The sequence below is a fragment of the Dama dama genome, chromosome 10 (genome assembly GCF_033118175.1).
Source record: "Dama dama isolate Ldn47 chromosome 10, ASM3311817v1, whole genome shotgun sequence".
Classification (NCBI taxonomy): Eukaryota; Metazoa; Chordata; class Mammalia; order Artiodactyla; family Cervidae; genus Dama; species Dama dama.
Window position 1 is genome coordinate 4,596,791 of NC_083690.1, and position 18,343 is coordinate 4,615,133.

At 55.9% G+C, this 18,343-nt stretch overlaps 1 protein-coding gene across 2 annotated transcripts; it reads left to right on the forward strand.

The window, feature by feature from the left end:
* Nucleotides 1-562: 562 nt before the first annotated feature.
* Nucleotides 563-17,752, forward strand: NAA60 (N-alpha-acetyltransferase 60, NatF catalytic subunit). Of its 2 annotated transcripts, XR_009694396.1 has the most exons (7): nt 563-712; nt 10,468-10,583; nt 12,178-12,307; nt 13,250-13,346; nt 14,069-14,303; nt 15,354-15,705; nt 16,457-17,752. XR_009694396.1 is itself a non-coding variant. In XM_061152701.1 (6 exons), the coding sequence occupies exons 2-6, from the start codon at nt 10,474-10,476 to the stop codon at nt 15,508-15,510; spliced, it is 729 nt and encodes a 242-aa protein (XP_061008684.1). In that variant the 5' UTR covers nt 563-712; nt 10,468-10,473; the 3' UTR covers nt 15,511-17,752. The 2 variants fall into 2 exon arrangements, 1 of the variants encoding a protein (XP_061008684.1); XM_061152701.1 differs by having other exon boundaries at nt 15,354-17,752.
* Nucleotides 17,753-18,343: the final 591 nt, after the last annotated feature.

Consider the following 18,343-nt stretch of genomic DNA (forward strand, 5'->3'; position numbering starts at 1 on the left):
TTGCCCCCCGCCCCCACCCTTTACACGGCAGAAACTGGACTCTGGCTGCCGCGGACGTCTGGCGCTGAGCCGGGTGGTGCTGCCCTCCAGCCGCCGTTGGCCACCCGATCACGCTTCCCTAGGTGGGAGCCCCGTCAGACGCTGCGGATGGAAAAGCTCCAGCCCCAAACCAAACGACAGGACCGCTGGCCGGGAAGTAGAGGCCTGCGAGCCTCAGCGCTCAGCCCAAGAACCCAAGCCCGCCGGCTACCAACCGGACCGCGCCCCTGGCGTCCACGCCCGCCGGGCTCGGGCCCCGAGGGTCGGCTCGACCCGTCCAGCCCCTCCGCCGGGTCTCAGAGCCTCGCGAGCCTCTAGCAGACGCGCCCCCTGGAGGTGCTTCCGCTGCTCCACTGCCGACGTCCCACCTACTCTGTGTCTACTCTCTCCAGTGTCCGGCTTCGCGCGAGGCCCGCCAGCTCTTAAGATGGCGGCGTCGGCGTCGCGAGGTGCCGCCCCACGTGGACGCCGCTGGCCAATGGGCTTCCGCCTGTGCCGCCGGCCGGGCGCGGGAGGCGGAAGTGCCTCGGGCCGCCGCCTCCGTCCCGGCTGCGGCCCCTGCCGGTTACATAACTGGTTGCGGGCTCTGAGCGGCCCCACTTCCTGGCTCCCTGCGAACCAAGGATGCACTGAGCCCTAGAACGCCATCCGCTGCCGCCGGCTCCCGCCCGAGGTGAGGCATCCCGGGGTTCGGGACTGCGGCGGAGTGCCGGGCCCGGCCGAGGGCGGGCGTCAGGGGAGCAGTTCCGGCCCCGGGCGGCAGCGCAGTCGCGGGGTCCTGCCGGGGTGCAGGGGGCCCGAGGCGGCCCTGGAGGGGCGTGGGACAACCCGTCGGTTCGAGGGCGGCTGGGGCGCGACCCCCGCTAGCCGGCGCCCAGACTTCTCCGCGGGGTTTCGGGTTTCCTGAGCTCTTGTTTCCTGGGGCGAGGAGGGGGCCAAGACCCTAGGCTCGGGGCGCCCCAGGGGCGCGATCCCAATCCTTTTGCTTGGGCTGCCTGCGTGCCAGGCCTCGGGACGAGCTGGCGGGGAGATTTGGAAGCAGGGGGCAGCCTGCTCCTTGCTGCCCGCCGGGCCTCGCGGGAGGTGCCGGGCCCGTCCTTTTCACAGTTCAGCGATTTGCCGCCTCGCCCGGCCCCACCGCTGCTTTGGTACTTGTTGCGTGGGTTGTAGTTATTTAGCGACTTTTTTGCCCTCCCGTGAACTCCTGAAACTCTGGGACTCTTACTCGGTCGTCTCCACTTCTTACTCCTTAAGCTGTACATTTTGGTTAAGACAGCTCAATTGTTTATGTTTTGGGGTAGTTTAAAGGTTGGCTATGCAGACCCTTGCACCACCTCTGACCTCTGCCCCGTCGATTGGGCACTTCCCACGGAACAGAGGGAATCTGTAGTCTCCGTGGTTTGTTCCCCTGGTAAGATTTTCAGGGAGGCTGAGCGCCTTCCCTGGACCACTAACAACAAATATCTGTGTGCTCAGGGAGTGATGGACCCCAGGGTCTGGGGATGAGAGGAGGAGTTACTCTGCCATAAACGTGGCCATTGGCTGCTTCCTTGGTCTGTTTCACTCTGCCCAGTCCTTAAGCCATACCATTTTGTTAACGTTTCTCTTGAAGGAAAAGGATAACAGCCCGACAGCCCTTTGGTACCTGGAATGGTTGTAATCAGAGAGTCAGAACTGAAAAGAGCTTTGCTGGGTGCAGGTATTTTACTGGAACACAGAAGGCAGAAAACTTAATGTTAACGCTTAACTGCCTGAACTGGAAAGTCAGTTATGACTGCAGGTCAGCAGTAGCAATACCACATTCTGTGAAGCACTTTGTATGTACAGAGAAGTGTCAGAAGTCCTTTGGACAAAAGTACTGGCTTGTGAGGCAGGGAGAAGGGGAGTCTTGGACAGCACTGAATTAAAAGGGGGCTGGAGCAAAACAAATGCTCTCTTCTTGCAAAAATTCCTGAATTCCTTTAAGCTCAGTTTGAGAAGAAAGGATTCAAGGCCAGAAGAAACTCAAGGGTGGCTGAAATAGAAGTCCTTGTCATTTAAAAAGTGGTCACGACTGGGCATGACATAGGTTTTCATCTCCCCTGTTGTTGGAGTTTGTGGGTCAGAATTAAAGTGCACATTGGCCCTTTGAGAAGCAGTGTGCCTGGGCTCCTCCTTTGGGCCGCAGGTTGCTGAAGTTCCATCTCACTGTGTTTCCAGAAGTGCTGGATTTCTCTGAAGATGGTTAAAACCTGTAAGTAACAGAGTCAGTGCCTGGTGTGGTGTTCACAGGCCAAAATAAAAAATACACACACTATTTTAAAAGGTCTGTGTGTATGTCTTACCTTTAGCCTCTCCCCACTGTGACTTATGGTGACTTTATCACCATCTTTATTTTAACCACACCCACTCTCAGACTTCAGATATGACCTGTTGATGTTGCCTGGCAACTTGGCCTCGCCTGTGTTGGAAGAAAATTCCTGGATGTTAGGAGATTTGAGAACTGAGGACACTAGAACTAAGAAGGGTGGGGCCGTCATTGCTCACCTGATGCTCTGCCCCGCAGACTGTCCCAGCCTCAGTGGACTGGCTAGCAGCAGTTTGTCTTCTAGCAGCTGGGATGTGTTTAGACTAGGTGGACCCAGCATCCTTACCTGGCAGCAGCCACAGGTATTCAGAGCTCTGAGTTTAGGGCAGTGCAGATCTCTGCCAAAATGCCCCGAGGTCTCTGCTTGCTGCTGACAGCTCTCCTACCTGAACAGATAGCTGGCTGCTTGTCAGCTGCCATGTCTTCTCTTAAATGGAGGTTCCTCCCTCTCCACATCTTTGCCTCCACCACCTCCTCCCCTGACTTCTCTTTCTGGAAGAAACCCACGGAGTCGTCCTAGCTCTCCACCTCAGTTCCTCGTTTGCAGAAATGAAGATTGGGATCTGGATCCTGCATCCTGCTTCTGTCCACGCGAAGCGCTTTCGAGTAAAACACTGCTCTGCAAAGTGATGTTGGAACTCCTGGGTCTCTTTCTGGCCAAGTTCAAAGATTGAATTTCATTCAACAAATGTTTCTAAGTGTCTCTGATAATTCTGGGATCAGGCCTCCTTCCTAAAATATGATCATTTTAGCGTGACTTCTGATCGAGGCTGGCTGGCAGGCCAGGTTAGGGTTCCCTGAAGCCCAGTGCTGATTAAAGAGAGACCTATGTGTTTGAAAACCCAGTAACCGCATGCGAAGTAGGGTTGACACTGTGCTCTGAACTGAAGTGTTTGCTCGGTGCTTCTGGAGTGATGGGGAGGACATCTGAACAGGGAGCCAGGGCTTTCTGCACACAGTGGTTTGGGGTCTGTGTCAGCAGTTGACCCAGTGCTCCATCAAGTGCCGCTCTGCAGAGGCTGACTGACATGTGACAGTCATCTCGAGGTGCCCACAAGCAGAGCTTGGATGGTCAGGGCGTCAGTTCACATGAGGGCCAGTCAGTCCCTAGCCCCATCCTGAGGGCCTCTCCTACTCCCCATCTCCTCACCTGAGGCTGACTTCCCGCTCAGGCAGCCCCAACACTTGGACTATTGATGACGAGAACCACCTATGAGTGTGATCACGTAGAGACCTGAAAATGCCTCTTCTAGTTAGTAGACTCTCTCAGTGTCAACATTTAAGGTCCATGCCCGTGAAGTAACCCGGCTCTTGTGCACTGATGGCAGACATAAACATTCTAAACATTCCAATAATATTCACAGTTGTAGGGACTTTCCTAACGGTCCAGAGGGTACGACTCCAAGCTTCCAGTGCAGGGGCTGTGGGTTCGATCCCTGGTCAGGGAACTAAGATCCCTTATGCCACCTAGCCAAATTAAAAAAAAATTCGCATTTGTAAAGTAGCAAAGAAGAACTGATTGGGGAAAAGGACTCAGAACAAATGTTTGTGCGCTTGCTTCCACAGGAAGACCAGAGAAAACAGACCACATTGAAAAAAGGAAATTCTTCCAGTTCTATTTCTTCTTATTAAACAGTAAATTGTGTCCCTCTATTTTGTTTCCTGCATTCCTGAAATAGGGCAGCAAAGTACTGGGGCAGAAAAGTAGTGAAATTTGAGCCCATCTTAAAAATAACTGAGAAGAAAGCAATTTCTTTTTATAAAATAGTCTCTGGGTAATTGTCCCTTCCCTGCTGCAGTGATTTTTATCTGGACAGTGTTACTACAGTGATGTTTCCATATTTCCTGCAGCACTTGGTTGTTTGCTCATTTCTAATAACTTGTTTCTTTTTAGATGCCTCTTTGTGACTCTAGTTGTAAACTATTCAGAAGGTCTTGCTGGCCAGGTATTTGCTGCTCTTTCTACTCTTAGCTTCAAATTACAGTATTGCTTCTCTTCTGGCCTCCTGTGTTTAACTTTTTTGTGGAAATACATAGAAACGTACAGAAAAGTACTCTGCTTGACATTTGGTCACACTGTTAATATACCAGTGAAACCTCCACCTCAGAAGCCCCCTTGGGCCCCGTACCCGGTAAGCCCTCTCCTATTTAAAAAGTTTGCTATCTAGTAGGAAACTCAAGAATCTATTAATCTTCATCTTACTGAGGACGAAGTGAGGAGGGGGCTTTTGAGTTTTTGCTTCATATTGTGTGTTGATTCCTATTTTACCATGAACAAAGTTTTAAACAGCATTTAACAAATGGGGGATGTTCTTTTTTAAACCTGTTTTGTTTTTTTTTAGATGGTTGTCCTGAAGCCTTTAAGTATTTTTAAAATTGATTTTTATATGGCCACTGAATTTTCTTTGTAATGATTGCACAGAAAATATTTTTAATATTTTTAACTCTTTAAAATAATTTTCTTACCCACAACTGCCTCCTCTTTGCTTCATTACAAGTGTGGGTCTGTGTTTATGTTTATTTCTGGCATCAGTGCATAAATGCTGTGCTATTCCAAGGGTACAGGGCTTAAACATTGGCACTGAGAGTCTATTTTGGGGCAAAATGGATAACCATTCTACTTATAATTTGAAGAGACATTATAAAATTCCCAAGTTGTTACTAATTAGAAACAGATTATTTAATATAAACACTGTGTTCAGAATTTTCACATACCACCTGGAAGTCTTTTATTTTTTTCTGATAATAAAAACAAGCTCATTGTTTAAAAAAAAACCTCAAATGAGGCAGAAGTGAGTGATGTAAAACAGACGTCTGCCTTAATTCCACAGGCAAATGCTGAGAGGAGGTTGAATTTCTTTTTAAAAAAAATTTTTGTTATAAAAGTTAACCACATGATCAGGTATTAATTTATACCGAATTTCACCCACTTTCACACTTAATATCTGTTGGCTTTTGAACGATCTTAGATACAAACCCAGGGACACAGAGATTAAAAAGTCAAACGTAAAACAACAAAGCCCAGCAAAGTCAGGTGGAAAAAGCACAGAAATGCTAGAAAGGGCTGGGGGGTGTGGGGGGGCTGGTTTGCTGAAGGGGCAGCAGCGAGAGGCAGGCACGTTTCTGAACCCGAGACCCCCATGGCTGTGCTTTTCCCCTTCAAACTGAGCCGCCAGCAGCGTCCATTTCAGCCCCAGACCCGGGCAGTGCTGAGGGTGCCCGCCTCTGGAAGAACCTATTCTCCTTCTTATCCTCAAGAATCTGGTGACAGCCCGAGTTTCAGGTGCGGGTCCCGCACATTCACTAGTCCCTGGAAGAGAACTTGGCCCCTGGCAGTCATGGCCACCGTTTGCAGAGGGCTGGCTTCGACCCGCCTGACAGACGCTCTGCACATGTCCTGTGAGGACTTCGGTCCCCACTTCACAGCCCTGCCGGGACCCAGGGCCCACACGTGGCGGGGGGAGCCAGACAGCGCCTGTGCACCCGGGTGTGTGTGGCCTCGAAGCCTTGCCTTTCACTTGGACTCCACTGCTGTAAGAAATACTGTGAGCCAGTGATCCCTCCTGGTTTTGGCCGGGAGGGCATGAGCTGACGCATGTTCAGGACTCTTGTTTCTTCTCCCGGAACTCTTGATTCATGGAGGCGGGTCAAATAGTGAAGGAAAACACCCTGAGTGATGCAAGTGGATCCCCTGCCTTTTCCTGAGGCTTTGGGAGGGGCGCGTCCCCCCGACAGGTGTGTTAACCCCTCCCTGCCCAGCCTGCTGGATGGCATTCTTTGTGTTCATTGATGTGCTGTTTGCCTTGGAATTTTTCAAGCAAAGGAAGCGTTTCTGAGAGTATGTAGGTAAAAGAGCAAGAAAACACACACCTTCCCCGCCCCCTCCAGCCCCGCCGGTGATCAGAGATGTCCATCTCTGCTCTTTACTGCAACCGCAGTGTCTAGAGCGGGGCCTGGGTTTTTAGTACAACTTTGATGAATAAATGAATGGATTCTCTTTGCGATGGGAGCAGTGGTCATAGAACCTCTGGCCCAGAGGGAAGTACGGGCTGACCCCGGGACTGTTCCAGACCACTGGTTGTTTGTCTTGTTTTTAAGTCGAGGGCTGGTTCACACGCTGCCCAGCCAGCAGATCTGAAGTGCACAGGTGATGATGACCCTGATGGACATGGGAACATTGTCGCTGGCCCCGCAAGTCATCCTGTGCGCCCCCATCGTCGGCATCCTGTGTCCCCCCCAGCCACGTTCTCATTGCTCTTACCATCAGTTTCTTTAGCCGGTTTTAGAATATCACACAAATGGAATGCCCCACTGTTAACAGTTCGCGGGTGAAGTGATACGTTTTTAAATTGTGTGTTGAGGAGCCTGTGAGCTCCCTTTGGGGCATCGTGTGGTGGGCTGTAAGAGGGAGGTGCTTTGGACCCACAGTGCTGGGTGTTTGTGTCTTGTCTCCTGTAAATTATTCATATTTCTCCTCCTACTCTCAGGCTCTGAAAGGCTCCCAGGCTGCTGTAGAAGCGGCTCCCCCCACCCCCACCCCCCGCCACCCCCAGATGGCTGCTCACTTGAACAAATGAGCTGAGCTGAGCTGCTCATTCAGTTTCCCTCACTCCCTGCTCTGAGCCCTTCAGCCCATTTTACTGATGAGCAGGGCAGTGCCGTGTGTCCATCACTGGCTTATTTTTCCTTTTTTGCACCATCCATCTTGAAGGCAAGAGCTTGGAATCTGTTGTTGGGTTTGTCAAGCCAATAAGTCTGGCGCCTGCAGAATTTCACATTGGAGGGCCCTGGTGGTCTTTAACTCTGCTGTGGACGAGTATGCACTCATCGTTCCCGTGCTTTGTTTGAGAAGGGGCCTGGAGTGCAGGGGCAGGCCAGGGCGGTGCTCTGCCCCATGGGCATTGTGATGGTGCCAGGAAACCCCTCTAGAAACTAGAGCAATCCCATCCCGAGGCCCCAGTTTCTGAACCGCCAGCACTTGGCAGCTGGGGGGTGGGGTGGAGGATACGCCTGGGATGTTGGAGTTCACTCTTGTCTTCTGGTTGGGCGCTGCAGTCCCTCGGGAAGTGGGGTCTGGGAGCACACGCCCAGGTGATCAGGCATCACCCCCAGCCACTGCATGGCGTCAGCACAGGGACCCGAGAGGTCATTTCAGCTCAGGAAGACGACTCTTTCAGACAGCCTGCGGGGACAGGTTTAGGGAAGGAGAAAGGACAGATGGAGAGGTGAGCGGGCTGGCCCTTCATTGTCTTGGAGAATCCAATTTCTGTCCCTTCTAGAAATGCTGCACTCAGCCACCCCCGAAGGCCAAGGGCAGGACGCAGACCAGCAGGCACTTGCCGCAGGTCTGAACTGTGTCTTCTCCTCACACTGTGTCCTTCCCATCGTCGGGTCTGTGTCTGTGTCTTTGTAGGGAAACGCACCGGAAGGTGGTCGGTGTGCCTGCGGCTCAGCCCCCCGGGCTTGGGACAGAGGGCTGACTCGGGGGCTCTGCTCTGGTTTCCCTGCCGCCTCTGTCCTCCAGTGAGTCTTCAGAGTCCTTGTCCCTTAAGCCCGTAGAGCAGCACATAGCAACAGGAGGTTAGTACTTGACTGAACGTTCCAGGTGGACAAGCGGGGTCCCCACAGCTGTCAGATGTCAGTCTCCCAGCTTCTCCCCCAATGGTGGGCCAGCACTGCCCACCATACCACTTCCGTCTTGACCACCCCCCGACCCCCCAAACATCCCTTTCTCTCTGGCTCGTGGGTGCCGGCTTCTCCCTCCTCCACTCCTGTCAGTTGGGCTAGGGCAGATCAGACACTATAATATACTACATTTCCCCTTAGTTAGATGTGACATGTCTCTATTTTTAAATCAAGGCATCTAAAGAACGGCCTTTGAAAACATCCAAGTACTTTTAATAGGGATGTGAGAATCCACAAATAGCTGTGTGTCTTAGAGGCCAGTGTTCTTCATGAACGCTGAACAGGGAAATCCTGCCCCTTTGGTCAAGAGTGTTGTCACAAGGACACTAGGGTGAAAATGTATAAATCCCAGGACAAGCGAGTTGCTCATTTATTATCAGTCTCTCCCTTTGCAGTCACTCCTCAAGCTTTAAAATGTTTTAAAACTAACTTTATTGAAGTTTAATATACATACAACAGAATATACCCAATGAGTTTAATATATGTGTATTTACATTTGTGTGTGTAACCACCATCATCAAGATGCAAAACATTTCTGTCCCCTCGGGAAGTGCCCACCCCAGCCTCTTTGTAGTCAGCCCCCTGGCACAGGTACCACAGGTCAAAGCCTTGCTTCCTGGTGCTCCCTGTGGCGCCAGCTCCCCAGGTATCCCACATCTGCCTGTGGCCGCGCGGGGTACCTGAGCCCCTGGCTCTGAAGCCGGGGTTGTTGGTCGCCGGCGCTTGTCCTGCCAGCTCCGGGCAGACACTGTGGAGGGTGAGCCGACACTCCTGTCCTGCAGCTCCTCCTGCTTAGCTCAGAGCACCCCAGGTCTTGGTCGAGAACCTGGCGGGCACAGCCAGTGAGACACCTGGAGCTCTGCCAAAGGTGATGAGGGCAGGCAGTCTTGTCAACCCCGTTTCTCAGGCTGGCCTGTGCTCGTCAAACCCCAGACCAGCCTCCTGGAGCCAGTCTTCCAGGGAGGAGGAGGGCATGGCTCTTCCAGCAGCAGGAGGGCTCTGGCCTTGGGCACCCTTTGGCCTCTGGCATTGCCTGGGCCCCCACGGTGCCCCCCACCCCGACCCCAAGTTTTATTCAGGAAAATTTCAAGTACATAGAAGAACGGAATGTGTAAACAGTCAGTTCCTGTTTTATATAAACCTGCCACTTAGATGCAACCGCTAATAGCATTTTATCACATTTGCTTCCTAAGCAGTTGAAAAGATTTTGAGTTATTTAGTTTTAAACCTGATGATGCCTCGCTCTGAAGTATTTCAGCAGAGAGAGCATCTCTGAGACCGTCTACAGGAGCACTCCACCTTCCACGTCTGAGACAGTTAGTACCAGGTTCATAATCATTTCATAATAAATTCATCATCTGGCGTCCAGCCCATATTTAAGTTGCTCCCAAGTGTGTGACTTTTCGTGTTTCCCGGAAGGAGTTTGCACATCACGTTTGGTTGTAGGTCTCTTTGTCTCTTTCAATCTACTTCTGATTTATTAATGACGTTGAGTATTTGGAGACCAGGCGGCTGTCATGTAGAATACCACCCATTCTGTGTGTGTCAGATGTCGTGGTGCCCGTGTACCGGGTGGCCTGGAGGCTTGATCTGCTTCAGGCCCAGCGCTTTAGGCGGGGCCCTGAGGGCTTTGTGTGTTTCACTGGAGGCACTGGCAGGCTGGCCTCCATCCCTGGGTTTCCTGTGGCTGCAGGATCGCAGGGGGTGCAGGGTTCAGCTTTTCATTGGCACTTGCTCGGTCCTGGAGGTGTAGGTGCTTCGTCAGAGCCCACACTTGTCCCTCTTGTCTGGATTGAGCATAGCTTCCTGATTTAGTCGTTGGAACTCATGACCCCTGCCTGACTTGAACTTCCGGCGTCTCTCAAAGTCTTTCTCTGAACATGTATCTTCATCTCCTGGATGGGGATGGAGAAACAGCCCACCCAGTAAGCGCCACTCTAAATCCAGCAGGTCTCTGGGGCCCCGTGGCCCAGGCCTGGGGCCGTTTGAGCCCTGGGCCATAGGATGCCACCGACCCAGGCAGAGAGGCGGGGCCGTGTGCCCTCCCAGTGGAGGAACAGCGGGTGAGAGGAAGCGGGGCGGGTGTGGGCGCTGTGTGGAGCTCAGTGGGGCTGAGAGGGGAGAGAACAGAGACCAGAGGCCAGCTGCCCTCCGCGGGGCTCAGGAGCATCCCGGCTGAGCAGGGAGGGGGCCTCTGGGTGTCTCCATCCTCCCAGGCCTTCTCTCCAGGGTGGGGTGTCTGTGATGCCTGGTGTGGGAACGCCCCTGAGGGGAGAAGCCCTCCACCCATGGGGCGAGTGTGAGCCTTCCCATCCTGCCAGCCTTGCACATTGCCTGAGGAGGAGGTTCCCAGGGGTGCGGGGATGCACGGCCCTCCTGACGCCCCTCCCCCGCAGGTGTGAATGACAGAGGCGGTGCCGTCCAGCGCGCTCAGCGAGGTCAGCCTGCGCCTCCTCTGCCACGATGACATAGACACCGTGAAGCACCTGTGCGGCGACTGGTTCCCCATCGAGTAAGTCCAGCGGGTCCGCAGCTGGGGGCCGGGGAGGGGGTGGCGGGGGCCTGCGTGCAGAGTGCTGAAGCTGGGGGCTCGCTGTGTTGGTGCCTTGGTGCCCAAGAGCGCCCTCACCCTTCGGGGCCCCCGGCCCTGCTGCCTGGTGCCCCCGGGCTCTCTGCATCTCACCATGTTCTTGTACAAAGAGATCGGGAACGGCCTTGCTGAGAATCTTCAGTTACAGAGACTCTTCGTGCAGTGCTGCTTATGACATTCAGGAAATCGAGAAGCAACCTAAGTGTCCCCTACATCAGGGGGTGTACATGCAGAAATACAATATTATCCAGCCAGGGACAAAGAAATCTGTCCTCAAGGTTTATATGTTTTTGTGTGTGTGTGTGTGAGACAGTAGGTGAAAAAAGCAGACTGGAAGCCAGAATATACCACAATCCCTCTTTTATTTGAAAACATGTACAAGATAAAAACTGAGGAGAAATGTGCCACGGAGCAGATGTTTTTGGTAGCTCTTTGGGTGATGATTAGCAACTATAAGTTTTGTCTGGTTGTGCTTGTCTCTGTTTCCTGCGTTTTCCTGTAACATGCTCATAGAGCACTCATAGTGAGGAAAAGTAGTACAAACTCTTAAAAATTGAGAATAAACAAGATCCTGCCAACATCACATCTCCGTGAGTCTCAGCCTCAGACCTGTTGAAGCTGGTCGCGCACCCCTTACTTCCCTGATGGGAGTGTGCTGTGGGCTAGCAGTGGCTTCTTAGAAAGTGAACATCAGCCCAGTGGTCCCACCACTGGACAGGAATCCAGCAAGTCCATGGAGTAGACCCTGCTGAGGGTGACCTGGGGCAGGTGGAGCCTCACCGGCCGGAGCCTCTGTGCCTCCAAGGAGCCCGGCCTGCCTGCCTCCTTGGAGACGGCTGGGCTGGAGGCCTCGGGTTCTGAAGACGGTGGACAGAACTGTAGTCCCCCCGGCCCGTGTGGTGGCAGCTCACTCCTGGCTGCTCTGCCAGCCTGACACGCCGGTCAGAAGGTGGGGCTGACGGGGCCCAGGAGAAGAGGCTGGGTGATGCTCAGCTTCTGTGGAACTTTCTGGCGGGGGCGGGAGGGGCAGTGGCCTCTACAGAGCAGACCCGAGCAGAGCACCTCCCTGGGTCTCCAGTGGGGTCTGAGACCCTCCTCTGCTCTTGGCCCCAAGAAAGGAATCCCGGGCTAACATAGCCCGTCAGGAAACCAACCTCACTCCCACCCGTCCGAGTCTCCTGGGTTGCTGCTGACTCTGCTTTTTCAGCACTGCCTCGCTGCTCTGTTCCCCCCTACCCTCGGGGCTCTTGTTGAGCCGCCCAGCTGCCCTGGACACACCTTGCCCTTGTGTGCCTGAAACTCAGACGCCACTCAGCAGTGAGCGGTTCTGTCTGGACAGAACGGCTGTCAGAAGTTGCAACTCTGAGGGTGATGCACTTTGGTGGAGACTGGGCGGTGGGCAGACCCTGAGTGGTGGACGGAGCAGCCAAGGGTCCCCACAGGTTCCACTCTCTGAAGCACAGCGGTGGTTGGACCTGACCTTCAGCCAGTCCACCTGCGTTTGTCTCCTCCTCAGGTACCCAGACTCATGGTATCGTGATATCACCTCCAACAAGAAGTTCTTTTCCCTCGCCGCGACCTACAGGGGTGACATCGTGGGGATGATTGTAGCTGAAATTAAGAATCGGACCAAGATACACAAGGAGGTGAGTGTCTGCAGCAATGGCCCAGGGCCTGACACCTCTGGACACTGCCCGCTCTGTGCCCCATCCTCTCGGGAGCCTGGACAGCGTGTGAGAGTTGTAGATGGTTGGTTTCATTCTGTGTGTTTGTGACACAGTCATAACGTGCATTAAGTTGCACGACCTGACCGTGGGCTTCACAGCGACCGTCGTGGTGAAGTCAGGAGGAGGGTGATCAGTACACGGGCTTCCTGTGGCTTCGAGTCACAAGAGCCGGAAGGAGGCTTCCTCCCTGGGGCCGGTGGCATGTCCACCTGGATCCAGGTTAACTGTGGGGTGGAGGCTGGGGTGAGAACCGGCCGGGACACAAGTGTCCTTTCCAGTGAGGGAGAGAAGACCTCCCACACGGCAGAGCCTTCGGTTCTTTGTGAGGCAGAAGGACATGAGAACCTGGTCCTGGTCAGAGGCGACTCTCCCAGTCCGGGGGTCCCTCTCCAGAACCAAGAGGCCGCGCGGGGTGTCAGGTGGCTCGGCCGCCCCCACCTGCCTCCCACTGTACTCCAGGACCCCATGGGACCATGTGGGATCCTTCGGTTACAGCGCCCATGCCCTGTGGGGCCGCCTTGTCTCCTGGCACGTGGGCTGACACGGACCAAGGGCCCCCTGAGCGGCGCTTCCTCCCACCGTGACTGCTCTGGTCCAGCTTCACTAACCCTCCCGCCTGGCCTACCACCCTCCCCAGGAGAAGCAACTTTGCATGTGCTGTGTTAGCAGTGGTTTCTAAGAGAAGGGCCCACACCCTCTCGCTTCCGTGGGAAGGGGGTGGCCCTCCATTGTCCCCTGTCCTGGGTTCTCCTGCTCCAATGTCTACCAGGTGTATGTCCTGGAAGTCAGCCTGGGAGCCGTGTCCTGCAGTGGGCCCGGGGCCTCCACTGCTGACCCGGCCATCTCTGACTCTCTCTCTAGGACGGAGATATTCTGGCCTCCACCTTCTCCTTGGACACACAGGTCGCGTACATCCTCAGCCTGGGAGTGGTGAAGGAGTTCAGGAAGCACGGGATAGGTAAGGGGGGGCCTTTAAGGCCCCCCAGCTCGCTGCTGCTCGCTGCCAACTCTCACAAGAACTGCTTGGTCTCTCTCTTGCCCTATCCCTCAGCCCTCTGTCGGGGCCAGACCCGCACCCTTCCTTCATTCCCTGCCCCTGACAAGTCTGCCGGCCCCACCCACTCTCGGCCTTCAGCCCGTCTTCTTCCCACGTTTCGCCGGGTCTTTCTGCTGTGGCCTCCTTCCCAGACCTGGTGAGGTCAGATGAACAACCCCTCCCGAGCATCCTCGTTAGAGAACAGGCCACTCTGACTGTGCCTCTTGCCACAACCCCAGCTCACGTCCAGCCCCAGGGTTTCTTGAGTAAGAGTAGAAAGTATAATTGAAGGAATGGTCCCAGCCACGGTTTACCAGATGCCCGCCACCCTGGGGGTCCTGCCCCACGCACAGCTCCAAACTCCTGCATGGCCACGCAGCCAGCTGGCGTCAGGGTCTTCCCTTGTAACCCAGGCCCGTCCACCCACGTTTTCCTGGGCTGAAAGGGCATTGAGTTTCGCTGTAGGTCCAGCCCCTGGGAGGGACCGTGGCCAGCTCACATCCTCGTCCGGGACACCCGAGCCTCAGCTGACAAGCTCCACCAGGGGGTCGGATGTTAGGTACTCCAGCAATGAGTGGTTCTGGAAGGTCGGCCTTTGCCTCACTCTCTCTTCCACCCACCGCCCCTTTCCTCTCACCCTTCAGGGTCCCTGTTACTTGAGAGTCTAAAGGATCACATATCAACCACTGCCCAGGACCACTGCAAAGCCATCTACCTGCACGTTCTTACCACCAACAACACAGCCATAAACTTCTATGAGAACAGAGACTTCAAGCAGCATCACTATCTCCCTTACTACTACTCCATCCGCGGGGTCCTCAAAGATGGCTTTACCTACGTCCTCTACATCAACGGCGGCCACCCTCCCTGGACCATCCTATATCCTTTCTCGGGGGTGAGGGATGGTGGCTTCCTAGTGGGGTCTGTGCGCCAACTGAAGCCACAGTTGCCTTCACGTGGCATCCTTGAGACCAAGTTCATGGGACCCAAGTGTTGTGGGTGAGTCTGACCAGCACATGTTGACAGGATATGACAGTCTGGGTGTGGATGCTGGGAAAGTAGGTGCCCCCTGGACGTCAGCCTGGCGTGAGGGGAGGGTTTTCTCCCTCCTGGCCCAAGGTCCATCCGTCAAGTATCTACTGAGAGCCTCCTATTCCAGGTCGAGGTGGATACAGCAGTGACTAAGACAGACAGAAACCCCTGCTCTCATGCTAATAGGGGAGAGAACAAGCACAGGAGGCAGAAAGAGTTGCTTGTTGATTCTGAACTCTGGATTCAAACCTACCTTATCGGGTGCGTGACCCAGCTGGGTTTCCCTGCCCTCAACCCTCCTCTTCAACCTTCCTCTTCAAGGGCCAATTCTCTCTGGCCCTTGACAGATTCGATGGAGGCCAGGAGACTTCCTAACAGTCATAAGGAGCAGCCCCCCCAAATAATGTGTGTATGTGAGAGACAGAAGTTAAACAAATGAGTCTAGGCTTTATCCATTTCACAGGAAAATAAACAGGAATGACAGGGGTGACCCAAAAGCCTGCAGGCTTGGCTCACGTGAAGGGTGGGGGGCTCTCTGTCGGCGTCCACGGGGTCAGGACTGCAGACCCCTCCTCATCGCAGGGCCAGGGCCCTGCGTGGGGGCAACAGTAGCTCTTGCTCTGCCAGACCCCGCCCCCGGCACCCAGTTGTGTGCGGCCTCAGTCTGGGGTCCGGGGTTGTGGGGGCACCCAGAAGGTCCTTTGTTCCTTTGCACAGCAGAGCCCCCTCCATCTGATGGGGCTCCCAGCCCTGCGGAGGCTGCGCAGGCTCATGGCCGCCCACAGAAGCGGTGTGTTACGTGCAGGCTGGCCTTGCGGGTCACCATGCTGACCGAGCGGCCCAGGGTGTGCAGGCAGGCGGGCAGGCGAGGCAGAATCTTCCTTAACGGAGCCGCACGGACTACATCCAGCACCTGGGCTCTGCACTAGCGAACCTGAGCCCCTGCTCCATCCCACACAGGATCTACCGCCAGGCCCAGAGCCTGCTCTGCAGCTTCCTGCCATGGTCGAGCATCTCCGCCAAGGGCGGCATCGAGTACAGCCGGACCATGTGACACCAGCCAGGCAGTCTCCGCCGGGCCCCTCCCCCCGGCATCTGGCGGACGCCGCCTTCCTGGCCATCTGACTGCGGCTGTCCTCTGCAGAGGAACTGGCGGCCACCTGCTGGGCCTGTTGGTCCGCCCCAGCTGCAGGCCGGTGCTACGCGGGTTCGGGAGCAGAGCAACGTGGGGCATGCCCTGTCTCCCCAGGTACCCAGAGCAGGGGGTGCGGGAAGCGGAGCAGAGCCTAGGGGGTGACAGGGAAGTGGGGGGCCCCGCGCTGTCAGCAGAGAACAGGCGGCCCCAGGTGGGCATGTGCCACACAGGTCGTGGGTGACAAAGCCCAGGGCCAGGGGGGTCCCTGACCACCTCTCAGAAACTTTTGGAGGAAAAACAGAGTCCTTGAGCCCTGGCCAGAGCGTCGTCTTTTCACGTCCTAAACTCCTTTTTAAAAAAATAACATACTTACCTGGTTCAAGAAGTTGAAAAGTTGCCGAAAGATCACGTCTCCTGCCCCCGGGCCCTGGATGATGCTCAGCTTCTCCTTCCTGGGACTGTGTCCCCAGCCGTGCTTCCCTCGGTGTGCACGTGGCCTTGACAGCGGCAGTGGCGCCCGCTCACCCTCTGAGCTCCTGGCTGAGCGCTCTGCCCGGCCACGGCCTCTTCTGAGAGCCGTGGGGACACCAGGGTGCACTCATGCATGGGCACGACCCAGAGCAGGTTGTGGCAGGGGCCAAGCCCACACAGCAGGGCTCCGTGGCCTCCTGGGCTGGCACCCCTGTTGGTGCCATGGTTTGTGCTGGGACTGAGGGACTGAGGGGAGCTGGTGGCCCCTGGAAGGGACTCTGGGCCTGGAGGAGTGCCACCGCCTGGCTTGGAGCTCCTAGGCCAGTTCCCCGGGGTGGGGGCAGAGCGTTTCCGCCCTGGCCTTCACCCTGCTCCGCTCTTGTCTACCCCACAGGCTCTCCCAGGCCTCCTACCCGCTCTGAAAACCTTCAGCTCCGCTGAGCCCCGGCCCGGCCCTGCGTGTGTGCACAGGCCTCATGGGCGGCCCTGGTGGCAGCATTCACTGTGGTCTGTTTTTTCTGCTGCCCCGGGCACAAGACCATGGGAAGGGGCTTCTCTGCGCCCCTCACTGGCCTCCCTCCTCCGCAGCCTGTTCCTTCCAGCTCCTTCCTCCAAAGCCAGATTTAACTTCTTGGAGGGAGAAACCCAAGTGTTACGGACACACTTGACCCTAAAGACACAGGAGCCTGAGAACAACAAGGGGTCAAATACTGGGAACGCCAGCCCCTCGTCCAGAGCCAGCCCCCAGAGGCTCGGGGGCGGGGAGCAATCTGATCCCTCCACCTGGGGCTGGGGCTCCTGGGGGACAGCCAGGGAGGCCCCTCACCCACACCCTGAGGTCTGACTCTTAGGCTCCGCTCCCCACATGGGCCTCATGATGACGGGCCGGATGCTCACACCCCCGCCGGGAGGCTGTCCTCCCACGGGCTGGCTCTGTTCTGTCCCGGGTGACCGGAGCTGCCCGGCCGACGGTGGACGTGCCATTCACCTGAGCTGCCGCGGGGAGCCAGGCTGAGGACGTGTGCAGCCAAGGATCCCCAGGGTCCTGGCCCCCAGGCCCCCAGCCCAGTGAGCTGCACCTCTGAGGCCTGGCCAGATGCAAAGGGGACAGGGGACATGCTGCGCACCACGTTGACCAAGTGAGACCCAGCCTTTGGGGCTGGGGGCAGTCACGTGCCTTGTGGTCCCTCCGCCTCTGGGGCAGAGACTCTGGGTGTGTGCATGGGGCCCCCCAGAGCTGCTCGCTGCCTGCCCTGGCTTCTGGAGCAGACAGGGTGGTGCAGAGTTGTGCATGGCCCAAGAGCTGGAGAGGGAACACGGCAGGTGGAGCTGCATGACCACGTCCTTCCCTCCCTCGGAACTTCCAAGCCTGGGGGCTCCTGGGATAAAGGGAATCTGGGCAGGAGGGCCTCGGCCTCCCCTCCTCCGAGCTGACGTCAGCTTCATGCTGAGGCCCAGCTAGGTGTCCTCCCTAATCTGAATCAACGATGACCATGTGATTTTTTTTTTTTCCGGCCCTTGGGGTAAGGGAAGAGTCTTCCAGAAGGTTCCACCTTGGACATTGGTAATGAGTTCAGAGGCCTTGCCCTGCTCCTCCATCCCCGCCTCCTAATCATTGCAGTGTCCAGCCCAGTGTTGAACAGATTGTAGTGTTTTTTCTCATTACAAATAAATAGACTTCAGTTGGTCACATTCGGTCTTTGCAGGCTCTCTGCGCTCCTGGCCTTGCCCCTTGGACCCACCCCGAGGCTGAGGGCGGCCCAGGTGCTGCCTGTCCCTTGGCAAGTCCCAAGGCCGGCTTCCAGCTCAATGGGCAATTGTTTTTTATAATTCTAGTTGTAACTTTCCCTGCTAAGGAATGTAGCCCTGGAAGAGGCTCTAGAACTGATGACAAGGCAGTGATCAGGCGGGGGTTCTGCCTCTGGCCTCCCTGGGGACAGGGGTCATGCCTGTCCCTCCATCAGACAAATCAGGAAAACTGGTTGAGGGGCTGGGAGTAGCCCAGGAGCCACACAGCTGTGAGCAGTGGGCCTGAGAGCCCAGCCAGGTCGGGCCCCTCCACAGCTTGGGTGCGTTGCTCCCCAAGGGCTGTTCCTTCCCCAGATGGCCCTCCTGCGGGACAGGGCCTGGGGCTGGTGACCCCAACTTGGACCAGGGACCAGCATCTCCAGAATCTGCCATCTGAGGCTACAGGGATGGGGCAGGGCCTGAGGGAGTCTTCCCCTGTGTCTGGAAGGACGCCTGCTGTCCCGACGTCCAGAATGTGCTTGACGCCATCACG